General features: G+C 42.9%; 1 protein-coding gene across 2 annotated transcripts in view; it reads right to left on the bottom strand.

The window, feature by feature from the left end:
- The window catches only part of CACNG7 (calcium voltage-gated channel auxiliary subunit gamma 7), a 170,358-nt gene that overhangs the window by 7,134 nt on the left and 140,641 nt on the right, over positions 1 to 22,583 (bottom strand). For both annotated transcript variants that reach the window (XM_072110474.1, XM_072110473.1), the window contains exons 4-5: positions 12,339 to 12,479; positions 2,534 to 2,679 (exon numbers count right to left, since the gene is read on the bottom strand). In XM_072110474.1, the coding sequence (XP_071966575.1) occupies positions 2,534 to 2,679; positions 12,339 to 12,479 (287 nt within the window). The remainder of the gene's footprint in view (positions 1 to 2,533; positions 2,680 to 12,338; positions 12,480 to 22,583) is intronic.

Below are 22,583 nucleotides of genomic sequence, written 5' to 3'. Positions count from 1 at the left end.
GCATAACTTTTGACATGATCCTTGCTGAGAAGGGAGGATTCTGCAAGATGGTGGGAGCAGTTTGTTGCACATGCATCCCGAATTACACCGCCCCCTACTGATCCATCATCTATGCCCTTGAAAAGATTGAAGGACTGTCCAGGGATCTCAAGATAACCTCTGCAGGGGACACTTTGTTCTTCACTTTGTGGTTTGGGGGATCGGAATGGTTTCTTGACTCAAGTGGGAGTGATATTGGGGATTGTGATTTTGCTCTTGTCTCTTATTGCGTGTTGTGCCTCTTATCAAGTCCACTATGTCCCAGATGGCTGTCTGGGCAGTAAGCATGATTTTTTAATAGTTCCTTATGAACATGTGGGCAATTCTTCCCTGAAGTCTGTTTTATTAAGCGCTTCATTGTAGGTACATTTTACTACTTATTGGTACTCTTGTATTTTATTTTATTTTCATTTCAATTTATTTATTTATATCATTTTCTGTATTTTTCTATATTACTTAGATTCTTTTCCATTTGTACTTGAAAAAGGGCTACTTGCCTGAAACGCCTTTACGGTTTTGGAATAAAAATAAAACACTTTTAATTAAACTTGAGGACCCTCTCCCTAATAGCACCATGCCAGCTCCTTTCTTGGTTTTTTAACCCTATTTTGTGCTTCCGAATACTGGTTCTAGTCTCCTTCAAGGAATTACACTATCTGATGGGCAGCTTGGGCGGATATAAATTCCTAATTTAAGCTATTCAAGGTGAGCGTAATTTTTCAGGGGGGGTATAGTTTATTTTATTATTCCCTTCATACGTATCCCCTTGATCCCACAATAATACCTCCTCTTGTTTGCATCTTCTTTTTGTGCTTTTGTTATAATATCAATAGAGATTGTCAAAAACATAAGCAAACAATACATTGAATCAGTGAGAGAAGCTGTCGGCTTATCTTGCTGTCAATACTCCAGAACGGAACAAATGGTATTACCAATGGCTTCTGATTCATGTGAGTGGAGAGGGCAAGCATTCAGGAAAATTCACCAGTGGGGGAAAAATATCCTTAGGATAACATAAAATCTATGAGATACTACTGCAGGCAGTGAGATATTATCCCATGTAACCTATTTAATGAGAAAAATAATAAAAGGCATACAAGAACATTTAAAGGGGCCCAATGTGAAACAGTTAAATGTAGAAACTGTCACAACACAAACAGCAGCAATATAGTATAGCACAGTCCCAGTACTGTATCTGGCATTCTATGCCATGGTGATCAAGGTCTGGCATTTCATTTTTTTTGTAGGGGTAAACAGGTAGCCATGTGGTTGGCAAGTCAATTGAGACAGGTTGTATTGGCCAATCAGGAAGCATCGGAAGGAAGAGTGCAAATGTCTCCAAAAATGATTGTTACTCCACAGTTACTGTCAAGATAGCAGAGTTCTTTTTAGCTGTAAGACTAAAGGGGAATCCCCAGCAGTAGGGAATTCCTTTTGCAGATCTAGCAGTGGCCTCAAACCTGGTATTGTTGAAGCGTGATCCAGGATAAGTTCTGAGGAAAGATCACATAAAGTGCACCTTACTTATTTTAGTAATCTAGACCTCTTTATGATCTCTTCCTTAAAGGAAATCTACCACTTAGTAATAGGGTATATAAACCAAACACACCTGCTGTTTAGGGTTAGATACTGCTGCCGACTCATTTCTTCTTCTTCCAGAAATTGTCTTAAGACAATGGGGATTTACTTACCCTGACCAGTTGCGATCCAGCGTCGCGTTGTCCGACGAGGATTCGAGTCTGCTGGGATTCACTAAAGTCGTGCGCCCGATATCCAGCACATCTCGCTGCTGCGCCGAGGTCCGCCGGAGTTCACCTTCTTCTTCCCGGTGCATGTGAGTGTGTGTCTTGTGACACAAAAAGTTTTTTAAATTCTGCGTTTTTTCCGATTCCGTCGGGTTGTCCGGCGGCCACCCCCCCGATTTCTGTCGCGTGAAAGCCGGCGCTGATGAGCCACAATACGATCACATGCACCAGAAAACCTGCACCCTGATACCTTGTTTCGGCTTATGGACATATACAGATTGGTTTTCTCTTCCTGGCTTTAGGTATTTTTCAGTGATGCCTTACTGGACCATTTTTTTCAATGGGCTTTTTCATACTTCATTTCATACTTTCTTTCCATGATCCAATATTGTTGGTGCACAAAACAGCACATACAGACAAGTGAAGACTGAAAAAGCACATTGAAAAGAATGTTTCAGTAAGGCATCATTGAAAACTGAACACTGATGTAGGAAGACAAATCTGCATCTGTCCATCTGTGTAATGCAGCTAAACCAAAACAAAACTTAGACTTAGAATAGCATTCTGTCAGGGTGCAAGGTAAGGTAAACCGCACAATTATATTGTAATGAAAATGCTTAGAGAAAGCAGAAAGGCATATTTGCAATGCAGCTGTAATGGGATTCTGCAACCTGTCTATAGTGAAAATGAGATCCCTGGTGATTGGATCCCTTTAAGCATTTTTCATTAATAAAATAGTTATTACAAACCTCTTTCAGGAGGAACGAGGAGGCTGCAAAAGCAAAAGACCAACCATAGCGGTAATGGAAGTACTGTTCAGAACTACTGGGTCTGTTCATAACTTCATCATTGATACTAGAGATGTAAAGAACCAAACCTACCACAAGAGAAAGCCCTGCAAAATAAAGATGACACAATTAATAAAACTAAGATTACATTTTGCTTAGTCAATAAAGAGAGAATATTATAAAAATTAATTAGCTCTAAATAAAGTAAGCTTTAAATAACGGTAGCTCCCAGCAGCAAGATTATAACAATATTAATATTAGGTGCTTTGTTCCTGTATTTACTTATAAACTATCAATATTTTCTATGTAGATTAAGTGCAATTCAAATGTATGCTTATTGGTTTTTTTTTCAGGAATACAAAATCTAAACATCACATCTTGTGATAGTACATCACCATATAATTTTATACAATATATATTTTATATATATATATATATATTTTCGCACAACAGAAGTTAGACTGACAGTTGTGTAGTTTCCAGGATCATTTTTTGATCCTTGTCCTCAGGGAATCTTTAATATTTAAAAAAATGGTCTATCACAGTACTTAGTTCATGTAGAACCCGGGGTGTATGACATCTGGCCCTGGTAATTTGTCTATCTTAGTGGTTGTGAGGTGGCGCCATGCCTCTTCCGCTGTTAAACTGTTGAGAATTTACATCATTCCTCATCTTTTCCTGAGTAAAGACAGTCAAGAAGACAACTTTCAGTAGATTGGCCCTTTTTTCTTCTCCTTTCACCATGACCCCCAGGTTATTTCTCAGAGGGCCCAGAAGTCTTCAGGAATGGGCTTATTCCTTAGCCTCAGATGCTCCAGACTTGTCCTCTTGTCCTCACTTTTTTTCAGCATTAAGCTATCGTTTGAGAAACCTGATAAAGCTGGGTATGCTGAAGGTCAGTTCACAGCTTTGTGTCAAGAGAAACACCCTGTGGAAGACTACTGCTAAGAGTTCAGGAGATGGTCCATTCCAATCGAATAGGATGATCACACTCTTATACACCAATTCGCATTGGGGGTGTTAAATGCGCTTAAAGATATGTTACTGGGGCATTAGTGAGCCTTAGACCTTGGAACAAGCCATGTCTCTGGCAGTCAAAGTTGACAGGTGTTTTAGGGAACATCAGCGTGAACTAATGTCTGCTTCAACCCTTTGTACCCCTCAGCCTCCGTCTTCTTCTCCTGTCTCCTCTATCTCACCTAAAAAGACCTTGGTGAATGTTGAAGTTCTGAGGCTAATTGGGAATATGTCTGGTATGTGCAATGCTCCTGCTGTCTTCCAACACTTTGTTAATGATATCTTCCGGGATTTACTGGGTCAGTATGTTCTTGTTTATTTGGATGATATTCTTATCTTTTCTCCTGATTGGGCCATGCACATTCAACAGAAATGTAGTATCTAGGCTCTGTTTAAATTAATTATTTGCTAACTGTCTAAGTGTCTGTTTGAAATACAAAAATATCTTTCCTTGGTTACATCATCACTCCAGAGTCTTTTTCTATGGATCCAATCAAGGTCACTGCTATTGAAAACTGGGAACATGCCACTAATTTTAAATCCCTACAACAATTTTTGGATTTTTATATCACTATTGCTCAGGATTCAACTCCTGAAAACGTTCCTGATGGAAGGTTTTTTTGTTCAACCTAATATTTGCCTTCAAACACTTAAAGAAATACATTGTTCAGTGCTTGCAGGGCACCCAGGCATTGCTTGAATCAAGTATCTACTGTCTAGGTCCCATTGGCGGCCGTCCTGGACCCGTGATCACGTCAAGTTTTGTTGCTGCTTGCAAAGTGTGTGCTAGGTCGAAGGTTCCTTGACAGTCACCAGAGGGTCTCCTCCATCCACTTCCTGTTCCTAAAAAGCCGTGGACCCATATTTCAATGGAATTTATTACAGACCTACTGCCCGAGGGTAAAACTGTTATTTGTGTTGTGTGTGTGACTTCTGTAAAATGTGCCACACATGCGACACCGTTCCACTCCGTACCCGGGAAAAAGATAAGACATGTCCTATCTTTACCCGTATTACGGCGCCATGCGCCATACATCCCTATGGAGAGGGGCAGGGTGAGCAGCGCTTACCTCCTCCTCCTCTCCCTGCACGTTGCCGTGTGCCCGCCGTGCTACGGTATGGTGGGCAACAACAGTATGAATCTAGCCTCCCCCACCAATGTTTTTCTCACTAATAGTGGTGGGGAGGAGGCCCTTAGTCAATCACTTATGGTAGAATGAGGAGAGAGCATATATAATTAAAGTGACTGAGGGCCATTTCTTTACCACTGTCAGTTAGGTTAATGTTGGTGGTGGAAAGGGTCCTTCACTCACTAATGGGGAAACAGAAGTCATACACATTCTAACATGGTATTTTATACATACCATGTATCAAATAATAATGTCAATCCCTGATTACTCAGAAACAACTAATGTCTGTTATCTGCTGCTTTTGTGTTGCAGGCAGTTTGACTCTTTATCCATCTCCTCCCATTAGGGCCGAATTGAAGGAGGGGCTCCCGAGGCTCGAGCCCTGGGGCCACCACCACTTTCACTTTTAAAGGGGCCACTACCAGTTTCCAACAGTCATTGACTCTGAGTCTCTGTTTCTGTGTGTGATGCGCAGCTGCCCGTGGCCGTCCGCATTGCATATAGGGGCCTAGGATGTCAACTCTGTCAGTAAGACACAGCTGCCATCGCTGGGGGAGATCGCCGATGTGATCTCCTCCAGCCATGGCAGCTGTGTCTTCAGTGGCTGGCGTCTGCCCGAAGAGCAATGAAGAGCCTGCAGCGTCGTGGGATCACTGGAAGGGAAGGTGAGGTAAATATAAAGTTTATTATTTTGTTGCTATTTTCTACAGGGAACTGGCGGCTATCTTCTACATGGGACTGGCAGCTGTATGCTTCAGGGGGCTGGTGGCTGTATTCTACAGGGGGCTGGTGGCTGTATACTACGGGGGGTGGCAGGCTATATACTAAAGGGGGCTGGCAGGCTATTTACTACTGGGGGCTGGCAGGTTATGTACTACAGGGCGCTGGCAGCTATATTCTACAGGGGGCTGGCAGCTATATACTACAGTGGTCTGGCAGGCTATATTCTACAGGGGGCTGGCAGGCTATATTCTACAGGGGGCTGGCAGGCTATATTCTACGGGAAACTGGCAGCTATATTCTACAGGGGGCTGGTGGCTAAATTCTATAGGGTGCTGGCGGCTACATTCTACAGAGGGCTGGCAGTCTATATTCTACAGTGAGCAGGCAGGCTACATAATACAATGGCTGGCAGGCTATATTCTACAGGGGGCTGGCGGATATATACTACTGGGAGCTGGCAGGCTATATTCGACATGGGGCTGGCAGCTATATTCTACAGGGTTCTGGCGGCTATATTCTACAGTTGGCTGACTGCTATATACTACAGGGTGCTGGCAGCTGTATTCTGCAGGGGGCTGGCAGCTATATTCTACAGGGGTTGGCAGGCTATATACTACAGGGGGGTGGCAGTCTATATTCTAAAGGGGGATGGTGGCTATATATTACAGGGAGCTGGCAGGCTATATACTATAGGGGGCTGGCAGGCTATATACTACAGGGGGCTGGCTGGCTATATACTTGTTGGAACATTGTTGGAAGGGCCCCCACCAGTTTGCGCCCAAGGGCCCCCACCACCCTTAATCCAGCCCTGTCTCCCATGCACAGTCATGTAGTACTATGCTTGGGGAGGAGCAGAGATAACTCTAGCACAATGAAACTAGTATGGTATTATCTTGGACTGCATGTTTCCTTCCCAATTAGTGAGTGAAGGACCCCTTCCACCACCACTCTACCAGGAAGAACCAGTTAATCCAAAAGAAATATAATAAAGTAGTATAATGTTTGCAGATGTACCTTGATTTTAGTGGCATTCCCTGTGGTCAGAATAGAATTAAATTAAGCTAAATTAAACAAGTGTCCATTGTTTGTTTTGGATGAAAAAAGCAGCACCCCGTAAGCCTTGGAACAACATCTGAACCGTGAAACTATAAAGTTAGTTGACAAAAATATTTAAGCATGCTAAATTGAGTATTTGACAATAATTCAAACAATACTAATATCACACTGCTGGCTTCTTCCTATCCTGCTCTTGCCTGATATGTCTACTAGTGGTATCTGTACAATCCTCAGTGGGTGGGCACTTCCTGGTTGTGACATCAGCTAAGGCCACTGAGGCCAGAGCACTGAGGGCTTTCACATGAATGTGAAAAAGCAGCCCAATCAATCAGGGGACATAATTTCCAACATAAGTCTTAGCTTGTTTAAAGATCTCCTGCAGCTCAAGGCAGTGCAGATGAACTGAATGAACTTAGCAGACTGGCGCTAATACTGTGTGTTGAGAGGCTGAGGGGATAGAGACTGTTGATGTGTCTGGGGGAGGGCAGAGGGGATAGGGAGCTGATGGTGTGGGTGGGGTGCTGAGTGGATGGGGAGTTGATGGTGTGGAGGGGCTCGGAAGCTGATCATGTGTGGAGGGGGAAGAAGGGATGGGGAGCTAATGATGATGGGGGCTGAGGGGATGGGGAGCTGATGATTTGTGGGGGCTGATGGGATGTGGAACTGATGGTGTGGGGGGGCTGATGGTGTGGGGGGTGCTGAGGGGATGGGAAGCTGATCATGTGTGTAGGGGCGGAGGGGATGGGGAGCTGATGATGTGTGGGAGGCTGAGGGAATGGGGAGCTGATGATGTGTGGGGGGGCTGAGGAGATAGGGAGCTGATGATTTGTGGGGGTCTGAGGGGATAAGGAGCTGATGATGTTTGGAGGGGCTGAGGGATTGGGGAGCTTATGGTAGGGGGGCTGAGGTCATGGATAGCTGATGAATGTGGGGGGGTTGAGGGGACGGGGAGCTGTTGGAAGGATTTAGTGAATATGGTGAATAGGGAACTGAGGGTAGAAGAATAGGGGGCACTAACTATAAAATTGGGCATTTATGAAGAAAGGAGATGTTGGACAAAACTGGGCAGTCACTCTAAAAGGGGGTGCTTAACATAAATGGAGATATAACTTAAAAGGAAGTCTAAACTTTAGTCTTGACAAGGAAGTGGACAGTGAAAATAATAGCAACAGGATGGTATTAATCTAAAGTGGGAGCAAATTAATGGGTGCTAAATTTAAAAGATAGTCGGACACTAAATTCCAAGATGGCAGAGGTGTACTCACCTTATGAGGTAGAGGTTAACTAAATTTTGGTAGGTGGGGGCCCCTTTAGGAATTTTTCCCCAGTGCCCAGTGGACTCTAGTTACAACACTGGCCAGGGGTAAAGGTAAGATCAAGGCCGTACCTAAGCCCTGAGGCCCGTAGACTTGCCATTTCAGAGGAGGCTCAAGAGATGCTGAAACTACGAATGGGCCAGTCCAATTTGTTCTAATTCCCAAACCTGATGCTTTTATAAAATGTAATAAGGTATCAAAGTTTAATGCCTATCCAATGCCACAGGTGGACAATTTATTGTGAGACCAGGGGGTGCTCGGTACTTCTCCACACTTAATGTAACCAAACGGATATTGAAAGGTACCCCTGATGGATAGGCCTAAAGAAAAGACAGCCTTTGTTGTGTTACGGTTTAGGCTTCATGGAGTCCCCGCTACATTCCAACAGTTAATGGACATAGTATTAAAGATGCATAGGAGATACGCCTCACTCTCCCAACTCTCAGGGCAGCTGGGGTGACCGCAAACCCCAAAACATGTGTGCAGGGAATGGAAGAGACACGCTATTTGTGGTATGTGATCGAAAGAGGGATACTTAAACTGCAGGTCAACAAAATTGACGCTATCCAGGGTTGACTTCAACCATTGAGCACCAAACAAGTCAGGGCATTCCTGGGCATTGATGGGTACTACAGAGAGACCTGCTGAAGGGTAAAAGGTCGGTCATGGTGCAGTGTAATGAAGCAGGCAGAAGGGGCTTTTCAGGCATTGAAGTCTGCATTGTGCGGATCTCCAGTCCTCATTACGCCAAACTTCAAGAGAAGTTTATTGTGCAGGCGGATGCATCAGATGTAGGGCTGGGAGCTGTCCTGTCTCAGAAGGTGAGTGGAGAAGAACACCCCATTACCTACTTGTGCAGTAACCTCACGCCAGCAGAGAAAAGGTATGTCTGGCAATAAAATGGGCATTGGAGTCCCTAAGGTACTACTTGCCTGGACGACAGTTCCGTCTCATAGCTGAACACTCTCCTCTCACATGGATGAGTAGAACTAAGGAGAAGAATGTGAGGGTCGCTAGGTTCTTGTTCCCCCAAAATTTCAGTTTCAAAGTGGATCACAGAGCCGGGAAACTACAGACAATGCCTTGTCCCTGACACAATGTTTAATGTCGGGAGTTCGCCCCAGTGGGTCTGAACTGAGGGGGAGGGTATGTGAGAAAGTTAGAGGTATTGTTTGGGAGAATCACTATCTGTCCTACATGCAGATGAAAGGTGCATGGTAAAAGCCCTGAATTTGTCTGCAGTAACCCAAGAGTTAATGCAGACATGTGGTAAGCAGGAATAGTCCATTTGGTTTATGTTGGCCTAGTTAGCATAGACACTTGTGTAATGTCCGTATTGGGCCTGCTTATTATGGAGTAGGGGTAGGCTGGTAGTGGGATATCTACTCCATCCGGGCTTCAGTCCTGGGTTCCTGTACAGCCCACAGGTGCAGGTCACAGGACTCGTTAGAGCCTGATTTAGACAGCAGGCCAGAAGCAGTAGGAGAGGCACTACCTGGAAAGCTGAAGGCTGGTCTGAGTTCACAAAGCAACATGTGCCTGGCAGTCTCTGACATGTATAGTTAGGTACTGTTGTTGTATTAGGCACTGCTCAGCCAGATAGGGTTTATTTTGTATGTGCTTAAGGCTGAATTTGTGCTTTGACATAGAAGTGTGAATAAAACACTTGATTTGGATTTTAACCCTGCGTCTTTGCTTCTGCATCTATAAGAACAATTCCCTACTATATATAAACAGAGAGAAGCCTCTCCAGAAAACCATTTCTCCGAGAGTACCCAAAAGAAACTTTTTTTCAGGTTTTTTTTGGTGTTTTTCCCATTGTAGTATAGAAACTGCCCCCTATGTGCAGGCCACCACTTTCCTGTTCAAAGATACAGTATGTATACTGTAAAAACTCTTTGCGCAGAGCAGGAAAGTGGTGGTCTGCACATAGGGGTCAGTTTATATACTATAATGGCAACAAAAAAACTGAAAAAAAGTTTATCAAGTTTATTTAAAAAAAAAAAAAATATATATATATATATATGTATATATATATATACCATATATACTCGAGTATAAGCTGACCCGAGTATAAGCCGAGGTCCCTAATTTTACCACAAAAAACTGGGAAGACCTATTGACTCGAGTATAAGCCGAGGGTGGGAAATGCCTTGGTCACAGCCCCCCCAGTATATAGCCAGCAGCCCCCAGTAGTATATAGCCAGCAGCCCCCAGTAGTATATAGCCGCCAGCCAGCCCCCAGTAGTACATAGCCTGCCAGCCACTGCCCCAGTATAGTCTGCCAGCCGCTGCCCCAGTACATAATGTGTCAGCCCCTGCCCCAATATATAGCCTGTCAGCCCCTGTCCCAATATATAGCCTGTCAGCCCCTGCCCCAATATATAGCCTGTCAGCCCCTGTCCCAATATATAGCCTGTCAGCCCCTGCCCCAATATGTAGCCTGTCAGCCCCTGCCCCAATATGTAGCCTGTCAGCCCTTGCCCCAATTTGTAGGCTGTCAGCCCCTGCCCAAGTATTTAGCCACCAGCCCCTGTGCCCTCTTAAAGAGCCGGATCCCCGGCCCGTTATGGAGCTGGATCCCCGTACAGTTAATTTAAAAGAAAAAAGAATCTAAACTCACCTTTCCGACGGCCCGCGCGAGTCTTCTGTGTGATCCCTCTGGCTGCGGCACCAGATCTGTGCGGTGCGGAGCTCTGACGTCAGCTGCAGCCGCTGACATCACAGGATGGCTGCCGGCACACACAATACGATCGCGGCGGCAGCTGAAGTCAGTGACTGTGACATCGCACTGACCTGGCGCCACAGCCAGAGGGATCGCATAGAAGACTCGCGCGGGCCGGCGGAAAGGTGAGTTTAGATTTTTTATTTTTTTTATCAGCTTTTTGACTTGAGTATAAGCTGAGTTTGTGTTTTTCAGCACATTTTTTGTGCTGAAAAACTTGGCTTATACTGGAGTATATATAGAAGACTTATATGATTCCAAATGCAGTGAAAATTATGAAAAAGCGCATTTACGCCATTTTCTTGTGGGCTTGGATTTTTACCGCTTTCACTGTACACCACAAAAGTCATGTTTACATTATTCTTTGGGTCGGTACCATCATGAGGATATGAAAAATCTGTATAGGTTTTATAATGTTTTCATATATTTACAAATTAAAACCTCTTGTACATATTCTGGCACTAATAACTTTTTCATACTTCGGTGTACGGAGCTGTGGGTGGTGTCATTTTGTGTGACTTTTGATGTTTTCAATACTACCATTTTTAGAACTGTACAACCTTTTTTTAACTTTTTTTATAGATATTTTTCCCTGGCAATAGCGGGTGTTATCCCGGCGATCATGTGTTATTTCAGTTTAACTTGTTTAATAAAGTAGTAGATATATCCACATTTCTACTTTTTTTCTGTCAAAATGGGCTGAAGAGTGTACTTTAATGAGCAAAAAAAAGAACTTCTAGACCTTACCAATTGGCTGCAATTAAAAAGTGAAAAATTTAAATGTTCTGAATACTTTCTGTACCCACAGTACACTGCATTCCTTGCCAAATACAGAGGAAAAACATTTTTTTGCCTTTATTTTTAAACTATGTTAGAAACTACTTCAGAGCATATTTTTGACATAAGGAGTGCCTCAAAAAATAATTGGCAAAGGATGGTGAAAATGAAAATTGACCTTTTAACAGATCATTTCACTAACCAAAGTGATGTACCAACAGGGACACACTCTAAAAACTGTTATAGAAATTATTAAACATTTTGTAATGTGCATCCCTGTTGACATGAGCTGGAAGCAAAACAGTGGAGGGAATGTAACACAAACCATGACTTTGTCACCATTCTCAATACTGCAATCACTTTATAAAATCTTTTTTCACGTTACCAGGCTCCCTGTTAACATGTGCTGAGTTTCCTCAAGGTGGGAGAGGTTCAGCAGCCTGTGTGCTTGTGTCTCAGTCCCTCATCCATTCTTCCTCTCCTCTCCTCCACACCATACCCTTCCCTTTCTTACCTGCTCAATGCGCATGACTGGAAGAGGGAAGGGGTGTAGGGTTTGATGTATTTGACTGAATATTGTCTTTCAAATGTTCATAGAATTTAATTCAAATCATAAAACAAAACATACTTTTTATTCAACTACATTTGCATATTGCAACACTTTCTTTTTCAATTTACATGTGATAGCATAATTTGTTTGTAATACAACATCTTTTTAATGTCTTCATAATAACAAAACATTAACTATTTTTCACAAAGCTTCATTTATTTTTGTCCAAGTTAAGTATCCTTGCCAAGTGCTTCTTACAAATTGTCCATCACCATTAACAAAGATAGTGTTTAGCATGCTTGTGCTAATTATACCAGAACCTTTAGTAATGTATCTACTATGTCTGTAGGTTATAAAAAAAAGTTTTCATTATTTCTTCATGCCTTTTTAGTTATATTCCTGCTTACAAAAGTATCTGGGTACTTTTTACAGCTAAAGCAAATGTAGTTGTGAAAATTGTGTCATAACTTACCTGAAAGTATAAAGAAAATGCCAGATACAAAAGCCAGTATTGTCCTTTGTGGCCGAATGTGACCGATGTTGCTGATAACAAAGGCGGTAAACACAAGAAACAGGCTGACCATAGGAAATGGTGTAGCACTACGGATGGTTTCTGCACAAAAGGTAAAGCACAATTGTAAATACAGCAATACTTTGAGATTCACTCGCCGTGCCTTTGCTGAGAAATGATAACACTTAAAGATAAACAGGACTACAAAAGTCAACACAGATGTACATAAAGTAAAAAATGTACCAGTTTCTTTTTCTGCCACATGGAATTGTGACAAATGGCAACATTGCTTAAGATAGAAAAAACTCATAATGGATCAATCCACTTAACAGTAGTTTAAAGGGCTTTCATGTATTTTTAGATGTATTTATAGTTGTAAAAATTGTGTCTTATCCAGCTTTTGCTATTTGAGTCCAAACTATTCAATGGCAGTGGTGTGCATATATAGTACTATCGATGTAGACTATGCAATGCAGATTGGTCCTTTAAAGAAAAGGAAGTTCCACCCTTTATTTGGTGTCCCATGCTACCGGATGTTAAGAATCTGTGCAAGTCTTTTCAGAGGAACCAATAAGTTGGAGAATTTACCATGTACAATAGGAATGGATGGAAACACCTGTCACCAATTTCTCTCTTCATTGTACACCACATATCAGTTAGGGAATCTGACCCCTTTTTTATAGAAATATGGCCTGCTTTTGAATTTTGATATAAAAAAGATACTTCAGTTCCAAAAAAATCAATATTGGATAAGTATATTACCTGAATACTAGGCTGCAGGTTAATATAATTGTTTAAAACTTAGAAATACCATATAAGCCAAGTTTTCAGCACATAAATGTGCTGAAAAACCTCAACTCGGCTTACACTGGAGAAAAGAAACAAACCAGTGTACTCACCTTCCGACAGGTCCTCTTCTATACAGTGATGTTCCAGCATTGGCTCTGTGTCCCCAATCTATCAGTCGCTCGCTGACATTCTACTATGTGCATCGGCACATACTATGTCAGCGAGCAGCTGATGTCATGGTGCCTGCGATGGACAGCACAGAGCCGAAACCAGAGCATCGCTGTATAGAAGAGAACCTGCCGGGGGGGGGGGGGGGTCAGAAGGTGAGTACACTGTTTGTTTTTTTTCCTACAGGAATTATATTGGGGGCAGGGGTGTGCAGGCTATATATTAGAGGGGGTGGCAGGAGACGCTGTGACCAAAGCATTTACCACCCTTGGCTTATACTCGAGTCAATAGGTTTCTCCAGTTTTTGTGTTAAAATTAGGGCTCTCAGCTTATACTCGGGTCGACTTATACTCAACTATATACGGTAGTTTAAATATATTTTAGGTAATAATTGACAATGTCTAGTAACAATGATCATGAATTGTAGTATTAAAGATGGCATTATGTAATACATTTTTAACCTTTAAATTCCTTTTCATCACCTGCTTCAAACCTATTTTTTATTATTTAATACATATGTCATCACATTGCATGCTTCAGTACTTTGATGACAAGTCCTTATAGCCCATATAATATGGATATGGATTATTATTTTACCCGATTTGCCAAATTTTTGCAACAATATTCGATTCGACCCGAATATTTCCTGGGAATTTCCTGGCTGCAGAGAGCCTGTAGGGTGTTGTAGAACATTGTGCCTTGCTCAAATATGCATAGGGAGCATGGTTTGGTCTTCAAACAATGTTGTATTTTAGTATGACATGTACATGGCTCTTAGAATCGCTTCACTCTTCTATTCCATGGGCACTTACAGGGGCTAACTTCACCAAATAAGTGAAGCGGGAATGCAGCCTGACAAGGTTGGAGAGGGTGTCAACAGCAATTTTGCACCAACGTCACTGATCATTTTCTGCTTTCAATCGGTCATTAATCCATCAGTATAGATAAAGCCAAAAACAAACAGGAGTGGACCTAGAACAGAGATGACCAGTAAATGCGATATTTGCATGTCCTCTGTGTTCTGTCCTGCTTTGGCTTTCAATCCTGGAGCTTTTCATTCCTTGTGACAGATGAAATGAAGGGGAAAACCAAACATAGTGGCAACGTCATAGAGTGGTGGAGGGTTAAAACAGCATTATGGAAATCACAGAGTATTCCAAGGACAGCGGTCAGTTGGCAGCGGCATGAGTAGGCCGCAGAGTGGCACATTGACAAATTATGGAGGTGGCAGCTACATGGTTGGCCACAGAGTAGCACAATGAATTTGAAGTTTGAAATAAATTTGAAGTTGAAATTTTTTAATTTATATTACATTTTTTTAATTTGGAGATTAGCATCATCCATTACAATTTCCCAGAACATATTGTGGCAGATTTACTTACCCGGTCCATTCGCGATCCAGCGGCGCGTTCTCTGCGCTGGATTCGGGTCCGGCCGGGATTAATTAAGGTAGTTTCTCCGCCGTCCACCAGGTGGCGCTGCTGCGCTGCAAAGCATCGGAACGCACTGGAGTTCACCGAGCCGAGTGAAGGTAAGTGCAAGCTCCGCGACAGATTTTTTTTTAAATGCGGCGGTTTTTCCGAATCCGGCGGGTTTTCGTTCGGCCACGCCCCCTGATTTCCGTAACGTGCATGCCAGCGCCGATGCGCCACAATCCGATCGCGTGCACCAAAATCCCGGGGCAATTCAGGGGAAATCGGCGCAAATCGGAAATATTCGGGTAACACGTCGGGAAAACGCGAATCGGGCCCTTAGTAAATGACCCCCATTATGTCTTTGCCAAAAAAAGAACTTCAAAGGTGGCAGTGGCAGCATGAGGTCAGAGAGTGGCACAATGACAAATTCTGGTGGTGGCAGCAATATGGTAGGCCACAGAGTGGCACAATGATAGAGTGTGGAGGTGCCAGCAGCAGAAGCAGGAGGTCAGAGACTGGCACAATGACAAATTCTGGAAGTGGCAGCAACAAGGTAAGCCACAGATTGGCACAATGATAGAGCATGGAGGTGCCAGCAGCACCAGCAGGAGGTCAGAAAGTGGTACAATGGTAAAGATGGTGGGAGGCAGATGGAGCAACTGGCAGCAGATGTGTGGCATCAGGCAGGTGGCAGCATCAGAATAGTGGCTGAGGCAGGTAGTTAGAACCCAGACTCATTTCTCAACATTTAGGGGAGGCATCATGGCTGATCTAATCTGATGCATAAGGCATTGGTGTATTGAAATCCTGGCCGATCCACGCCTGACTCATCTTGACAAAGGTCAGTCTCTCCACATTAAGGACAAGCGGGTACTCCTCGGACACCCGCTCTGATGCCACACTACTGGCCGGGCAGGACAGCTTCTTTAATGCAAACTCTGCAGGTTGCGGCCACACATCAAGTTTGGCTGCCCAGTAGTCCAGGGGATCCTCTTCCTGGGGTGGTAGAGTGCTGTCCAAGTAGGCCACTAATTTCACCAGACTCTGCTTGTGCTCCAAAGTCCTCCTCCTCCATTTCAGCCTCCACTGGACTCATGTGGCCATGAGATGTAGTTGCCACTTCTCCGGTGCCCTGACTAGACAGATTTTGCAGCATCTGTTCCAGGACATGAAGCAGTGGAAAGACGTTATGCATCCCCCAGTCCTGGTCAACAGACACATAACTTGGCCTCTTCAAAGGGCCTGACCAAACGGCAGGTGTTACGCATGAGCTGCCAGTGGCTGACATCAAACTTACACAGGGGACTACTCCTGTCCGCTTGCATCCTCAAAAAAATCATTAATGGCTTTTCTCTGTTCATACAGGCGGTCTAACATATGGAGGCTGGAATTCCAATGGGTGGAAACATCACATATCAGCCTATGTTGGGGGAGGCCATTCTACTGCTGCAACTTGAGGAGGGTGTGCTTGGCTTTGTAAGAATGGATGAAGTTTCCTGGCCATTGTTAGAATGTTTTGCAGATGGGTAGTAAAATCACACTGCCGAGGTGGTGATTTTACCACCGCTGCCTCGCTGAGCCCCTTTGCAACTACTTACTTGGACCTGCGAATTGGGATTTGTACCCAGCAGCCCTTTGGCTCCCACCGCACTGCTGCCACCCAGCTGACTTACGGCCACAGTAGCGACTTGCTGTCTGCTCTGCTGCCTGACGCGTAAACTGACACTCTCTTCGGTGTCAGTATGCTCAATGGTGTCAGTATGCACAGCCTACCTACTGCAAGAAGCAGCGGATGTCTGCCCCACCTTTTCACTGCCAAGCAGCTGCTGACTGTCTTTAAACACTTTTTCCTTTCTGTATAGTGGCGCTCAGCCCAGACCACCTAGTAGTTCTTTGGCTGAGGTAATGAACAGGACAGAGGCTGGTTGAGGACAGGTGAGGGCCGCTGACATGCTCCTGGGCCATCCCAACGAATTGTTGTATCTGACGAACCCACGCTCTCTTGGCTGGGGTTGTCAGATTGAAAACTGGTTTTCTGTAACTCTGGTTGTGGTACATTAGTTTCCTGGTTGGTAACTTCTGTGTGAATGATTTCTTATTCTACTTCTCTCATTAGGCCGGCCACCTAATGCTCTATTCTCTTCTGTCTAGTATCACCACCTGGGAGCTGTGTACCAAAACCAGGGAATGTGCTGTTACAATGTAAAATTATGTAATAAATGTTATGTTCTACTTACCTGCAGCATGGTGGGTCTGCTCTGACCTTATAAGAGGCAGGCCAGCAGCAGCTCTGGTGTTTTATAGGGGAAGCTGCAGAGAATTGTGGGTATGTCAATTGTATAAAAGGTGTCACTGACCAGCAATCTGGGGGATTATGATTGTGGAGATTTGTGTTTTGCCTTCTGCTGGCCTGTGGAACTACAAGAGCCTGGTGTTTATTGAACCTGTTATGCTATATATGGACTTTTCAAAATAAACTCCTTTGGATTATTTTCATCAAGCAAAGCCTGGTTGTGCATTGAAAAGCCTATGCCTCACATATGGTGTCAGAAGTGGGATACCATTTGAGTATTGCTCCAAGTACTCCTATTTAAAGAAACAGAGGTGTTATGTACAAGACTCGTTCCTGGCGCATTAAACCAAAAGAAACTGTGCCTGTAAAGCGAGTTTCTGCAAGTAAGTCCAGCAAGATGGAAAATCCAGGTGCTAGATCTAAAATCAGGCCGTCTGCAGAGAAAGAGGAGGAATCAGAGGTCCAGGGAGCTGCTGCTGCTTCGTTAAATCCAGGTGTGACCAAACCTCCTGAAAAGTCTTTACCTGAGAACATTGCTGACCTGATGAAATGGTTAACTGTGCAGCAGATTGAAGCAGAAAAAAGGCAAATGGAGGAGATCAGGAGAAACCGTGAAGAATTGCAACGTCAGGATGAACGCTGGAGGGAACTGTTGCAGGCATTAACATTGGAACGGCAAGCTGTTTCACCTCCTCATCCTGCACATGTGACCGTGTCTCCTTGGAAAGACCCTCATATGACAAAACTTACTCCACAAGATGATATTAAGGCATATTTGACGACATTCGAAAGGATTGCAAGCACATGTCAGTGGCCTAAGGAACAGTGGGTGGTAAGATTAGCCCCATATCTTACTGGACAAGCCCAGCTGGCGTATAGCCACATGGACATACGTGATGCTAATAACTATGACCTGGTTAAAGAGACTATTTTGAGGCGATATGACGTCAGTGAGGAAACCTACAGACAGAGGTTCCGAGAGCTCAAGTATTGTCTCACTGATAGTCCAAGAGAAGTCTTCACCCGCCTGCAAGACCTATACTCAAAATGGATGAAGCCAGAAACCAGAACTGTTCAACAGATCAGTGAAGTTATTGTACTTGAACAGTTTCTACACATTCTTCCAGCTGATGTTCATGCCTGGGTTCAAAAACATAGACCCAAAGATGCTAAAAAAGCTATTTCATTGGCAGATGACTTTCTACTTGCAAAAAGAGACATACAGAAATCTGCAATTGGGCAATCCAGGAAGTCACACATGATCTCTGGAGGTGGAGGACAAGAAGCTAGCACACCAATGAAAACTGCTTCCAGTGACAGAATGTGCTATATCTGTCAGGGTAAGGGTCATGTAGCCAAATTTTGCCCAAGGAAGAGCATTAAAAGCCAAGCATCTACATCTTTTTCCGCCTTCAGTGACTTTATACGGCCAGTTCAAATTAACGGACAGGCTGTGGATGCCTTGCTGGATTCTGGAAGTAAGTTAAGCCTGGTAAAAGAGAATTTGATAACCAGTAAGATGGACTTTCCCAAAGTACCGATTACCTGTGTTCATGGAGATACAAAAAATTACTCAACATCGAATGTTGAACTGCAGGTGGATGGAAAATGTTTCTCTATGCCAGCAGTTGTTGTTCCTAAACTACAAGTTCCGGTGATCCTTGGTAGAATTACACCTGGATTTGATGACTTGCTATTAGGAGAACATCATTTGTCTGCTGTGACTACTAGAACTCAAGCAAAGGTGCAAGACAGAGCAGAGACTTTGGAGGACATCTTCCCGTTTCATGAGGACATCATGGAGCCACCATCATTAAAACGTCAGCGTGTTCCAGAACAGGTCTTCAGGAAGAGACTTTCCCAGGATGGCAAGTATAAAAATGTTGAACTCTGGGACACTGATATTGCATTGCGGCAGAAACAGGACACTGGCATTAAGCCGTTATATGAGCTAGGTTTAAAAAACTGTAAAGAGGTTGAAAAAAGCGGTAAACTGCCTGCTACACCCTTTTTTTTTGTTGAAAATAATATTCTGTATAGAGTGTGTAATCACCCAAAGACAGGAGAACAAGTCAAACAGTTGGTTGTGCCAGAAAGATTCAGATCACATATTTTGAACCTGGCACATAACGTTCCTATTGCTGGTCACATGGGTTATAAGAAGACATTGGCCAGGGTACTGTATCGATTTTATTGGCCTGGTGTTTATGATGCAATAACCGATTACTGTCGTAAGTGCCCTGTATGCCAATACACTGCTTCTGTACCTCCCAAAGCACAGCTTATACCCTTGCCAGTAGTTGATGAACCATTTCATACAGTTGGCATGGATATTATTGGTCCATTAGAGAAGAGTTCCAAAGGTAACCGCTTTATTCTTACCATTGTAGATTACAGTACCAAGTACCCTGAAGCCATTCCTATGCGTCCAAGTCATTCCTAAAAGTCCAAGCCATTCAATCAGCTAGTGTACCAACCACTAAAAAAGAAGTCAGATCCTTTATAGGTCTTGCCGGTTATTATAGACGGTTTATTCCCGAATTTGCTTCCATAGTTGCTCCCTTAACAGATTTGACCAAAAAGAACAAGAGAGAGGCAGTGGTGTGGACAGAAGAGTGTGACCGGGCTTTTACGCAAATAAAGGACATTTTGTGTAAAGAGCCAGTCTTGCAGAGCCCAGACTTTGCCAAACCATTCACTGTACAGACAGATGCATCAGAGGTTGGACTTGGTGCAGTCCTAAGCCAAGAGATTAATGGCGAGGAGCACCCAATTCTCTATTTAAGTAGAAAACTCTTTCCACGAGAACAAAGGTACTCAACTATTGAGAAAGAAGGGCTAGCGATTAAATGGGCTTTGGAAGCATTACGCTATTATTTACTAGGGAGAGAATTTACTTTAGTAACTGATCATCATCCGCTAACCTGGATCCACACAATGAAAGACAAAAATGCTAGAATAACAAGGTGGTATTTAGCATTGCAGCCATTTAAGTTTAAGATAGAACATCGATCAGGGAAGAGACACCAAAATGCAGATCATTTATCAAGGTTTGGTGCTGAAGTGAAGATGTCTCAGGAAGGACAAGCTTCCTCTTGAGGTGGGAGGTATGTGAAGAAGACGCATGGTTTTTTTTATAGTATTGAAAACTGGTTTTCTGTAACTCTGGTTGTGGTACATTAGTTTCCTGGTTGGTAACTTCTGTGTGAATGATTTCTTATTCTACTTCTCTCATTAGGCCGGCCACCTAATGCTCTATTCTCTTCTGTCTAGTATCACCACCTGGGAGCTGTGTACCAAAACCAGGGAATGTGCTGTTACAATGTAAAATTATGTAATAAATGTTATGTTCTACTTACCTGCAGCATGGTGGGTCTGCTCTGACCTTATAAGAGGCAGGCCAGCAGCAGCTCTGGTGTTTTATAGGGGAAGCTGCAGAGAATTGTGGGTATGTCAATTGTATAAAAGGTGTCACTGACCAGCAATCTGGGGGATTATGATTGTGGAGATTTGTGTTTTGCCTTCTGCTGGCCTGTGGAACTACAAGAGCCTGGTGTTTATTGAACCTGTTATGCTATATATGGACTTTTCAAAATAAACTCCTTTGGATTATTTTCATCAAGCAAAGCCTGGTTGTGCATTGAAAAGCCTATGCCTCACAGTTATATTTGAGGAATTAGTCAACCAATCAACAACCTTTGGGTTGTTTATCAACACACTGCCGCTAGATGACAATGGCAGTTCTGGCCTCAGAGTCACCCCTGCTGCGACATCCCCTTACCTCTGCCTGCTCCACCTGTCTGACATATTGGTTAATCAATTATGTTGATTTGACACGTATTTCTTCCTCTCAACTTTAGCAACAGAAAAACTATTGAAATTTGCGTTATACAGATGCCCCAAAACGTACACCCTGGGAAAGATGCAGAAATCACTAAAGAAGCTGTGTGGATCTGACACTGATTTCTTCCTATTTGCTTCAGTAACAAAAAAGAACTGCTAATTGGGGTATACAGATCCCCCAAAACGCACACACTCCGTGAGAGGTCCAGAAATCACTACAGCAGCTGTGTGGATATGAAACAAATTTCTTCCTATTCGCTTCAGTAACAAAAAAGAGCTGCTAATTGGGGTATACAGATCCCCCAAAATTCACACTCCGTGAGAGGTCCAGAAATCACTACAGCAGCTGTGTGGATATGAAACAAATTTCTTTCTATTCGCTTCAGTAACAAAAAAGAACTGCTATTTGGGGTATACAGATCCCACTAAACGTACACCCAGGGAGAGGAGCAGTAATCACTAAAGCACAGTACAGTAAAAGCTGCTAGATGATACAGACAGCACATGCAGTGTGAAAAGCCGAGATTGCAAATGGCTGCCTGTTTTTATAGGGCTGTGACATCACATAAGCCTGCCAGTCGCTGATTGGCTTACAGGTCTCCAGATGTCATTGAGGGTGTTCCTTTTCCTTCCTAGAGTTCTCTGCCCCATGTAACATGTTGGGCTCGCGCCCATTTAGCTAAAAAACAGGGGGAAAAAAACTTGGTTCCCACGAATCAGCATAAACTTCGGATTCGTGACAAATCGAATTTTCGATAAAATTCGTATCAAATTCCACCTCATTCAAATCGATTTGCCCATCTCTAATTATTATATAGAATCTGAATATGTAAATTGAATAACCATATTTTATAGATTCGTTCCCCATAAACCAACAAACAGAGAAATTACATACCATATGTATAACATAACAAACTAATTTATTTACCTGTCATCCTGTACACTGTAGCTGTGAGAATTAATGACTAATATTTCCGTTTCTACTATATTTTTGCATGTAGTCTCTTTTGCAAGTAACTTGACAAGCAACCAATATAATATACAGAACTAAATCCAAATAAAGTAGAAGGCTGCTGCATATTATCAAATGTTACCAGTTAGTGTTTTACCCCAAACATACTCATTTTAAAAGACTATATAAAAAGGTGCAATGTGAATCAAACTTGGTTTATTTGGTGTTTCTTTGACAATAAATACCCATAGTTTGCAAATTCAATATGTTTTTCAGAAAGTGATTTCTTCAACATTTTGAACAAGGAAAGATCCCAAAGTGATTTTTAGTTCAGTAGAACTTTATTATTAAGAGATTTTGGATGTACATACTGGGGATACTGTACAGAAAAATTTAAGATGAATTATGCTTCTGTAGAACCAAAAGTATTAAAAAATTATACTTTATGCAGCTTAGATACTACTTTATTATCACCGCCACCTCTGATATAGTATTTACTGATACCTCAATGAGATTACTTTCTGTACATATAATTATGATTATGTTACAGCAAAAGGACCCAGTTTTAAGAACAACTAGATTATCTCTGAAATAAAAGTCACGTATGCACACATTCACAACTTCCTCAACCACTATATTCCCTTAAAGAACACAATAAAATCACCAGCTTGACACATAAAACTCCCTTTATGTAATAATTAGAGATGAGCGAACACTAAAATGCTCGGGTACTCGTTATTCGAGAC

The sequence above is a fragment of the Engystomops pustulosus genome, chromosome 6, assembly GCF_040894005.1.
Source record: "Engystomops pustulosus chromosome 6, aEngPut4.maternal, whole genome shotgun sequence".
Classification (NCBI taxonomy): domain Eukaryota; kingdom Metazoa; phylum Chordata; class Amphibia; order Anura; family Leptodactylidae; genus Engystomops; species Engystomops pustulosus.
Note: the sequence above shows the minus strand (reverse complement) of the source record. Positions and strands in the feature narration are given on the sequence as shown.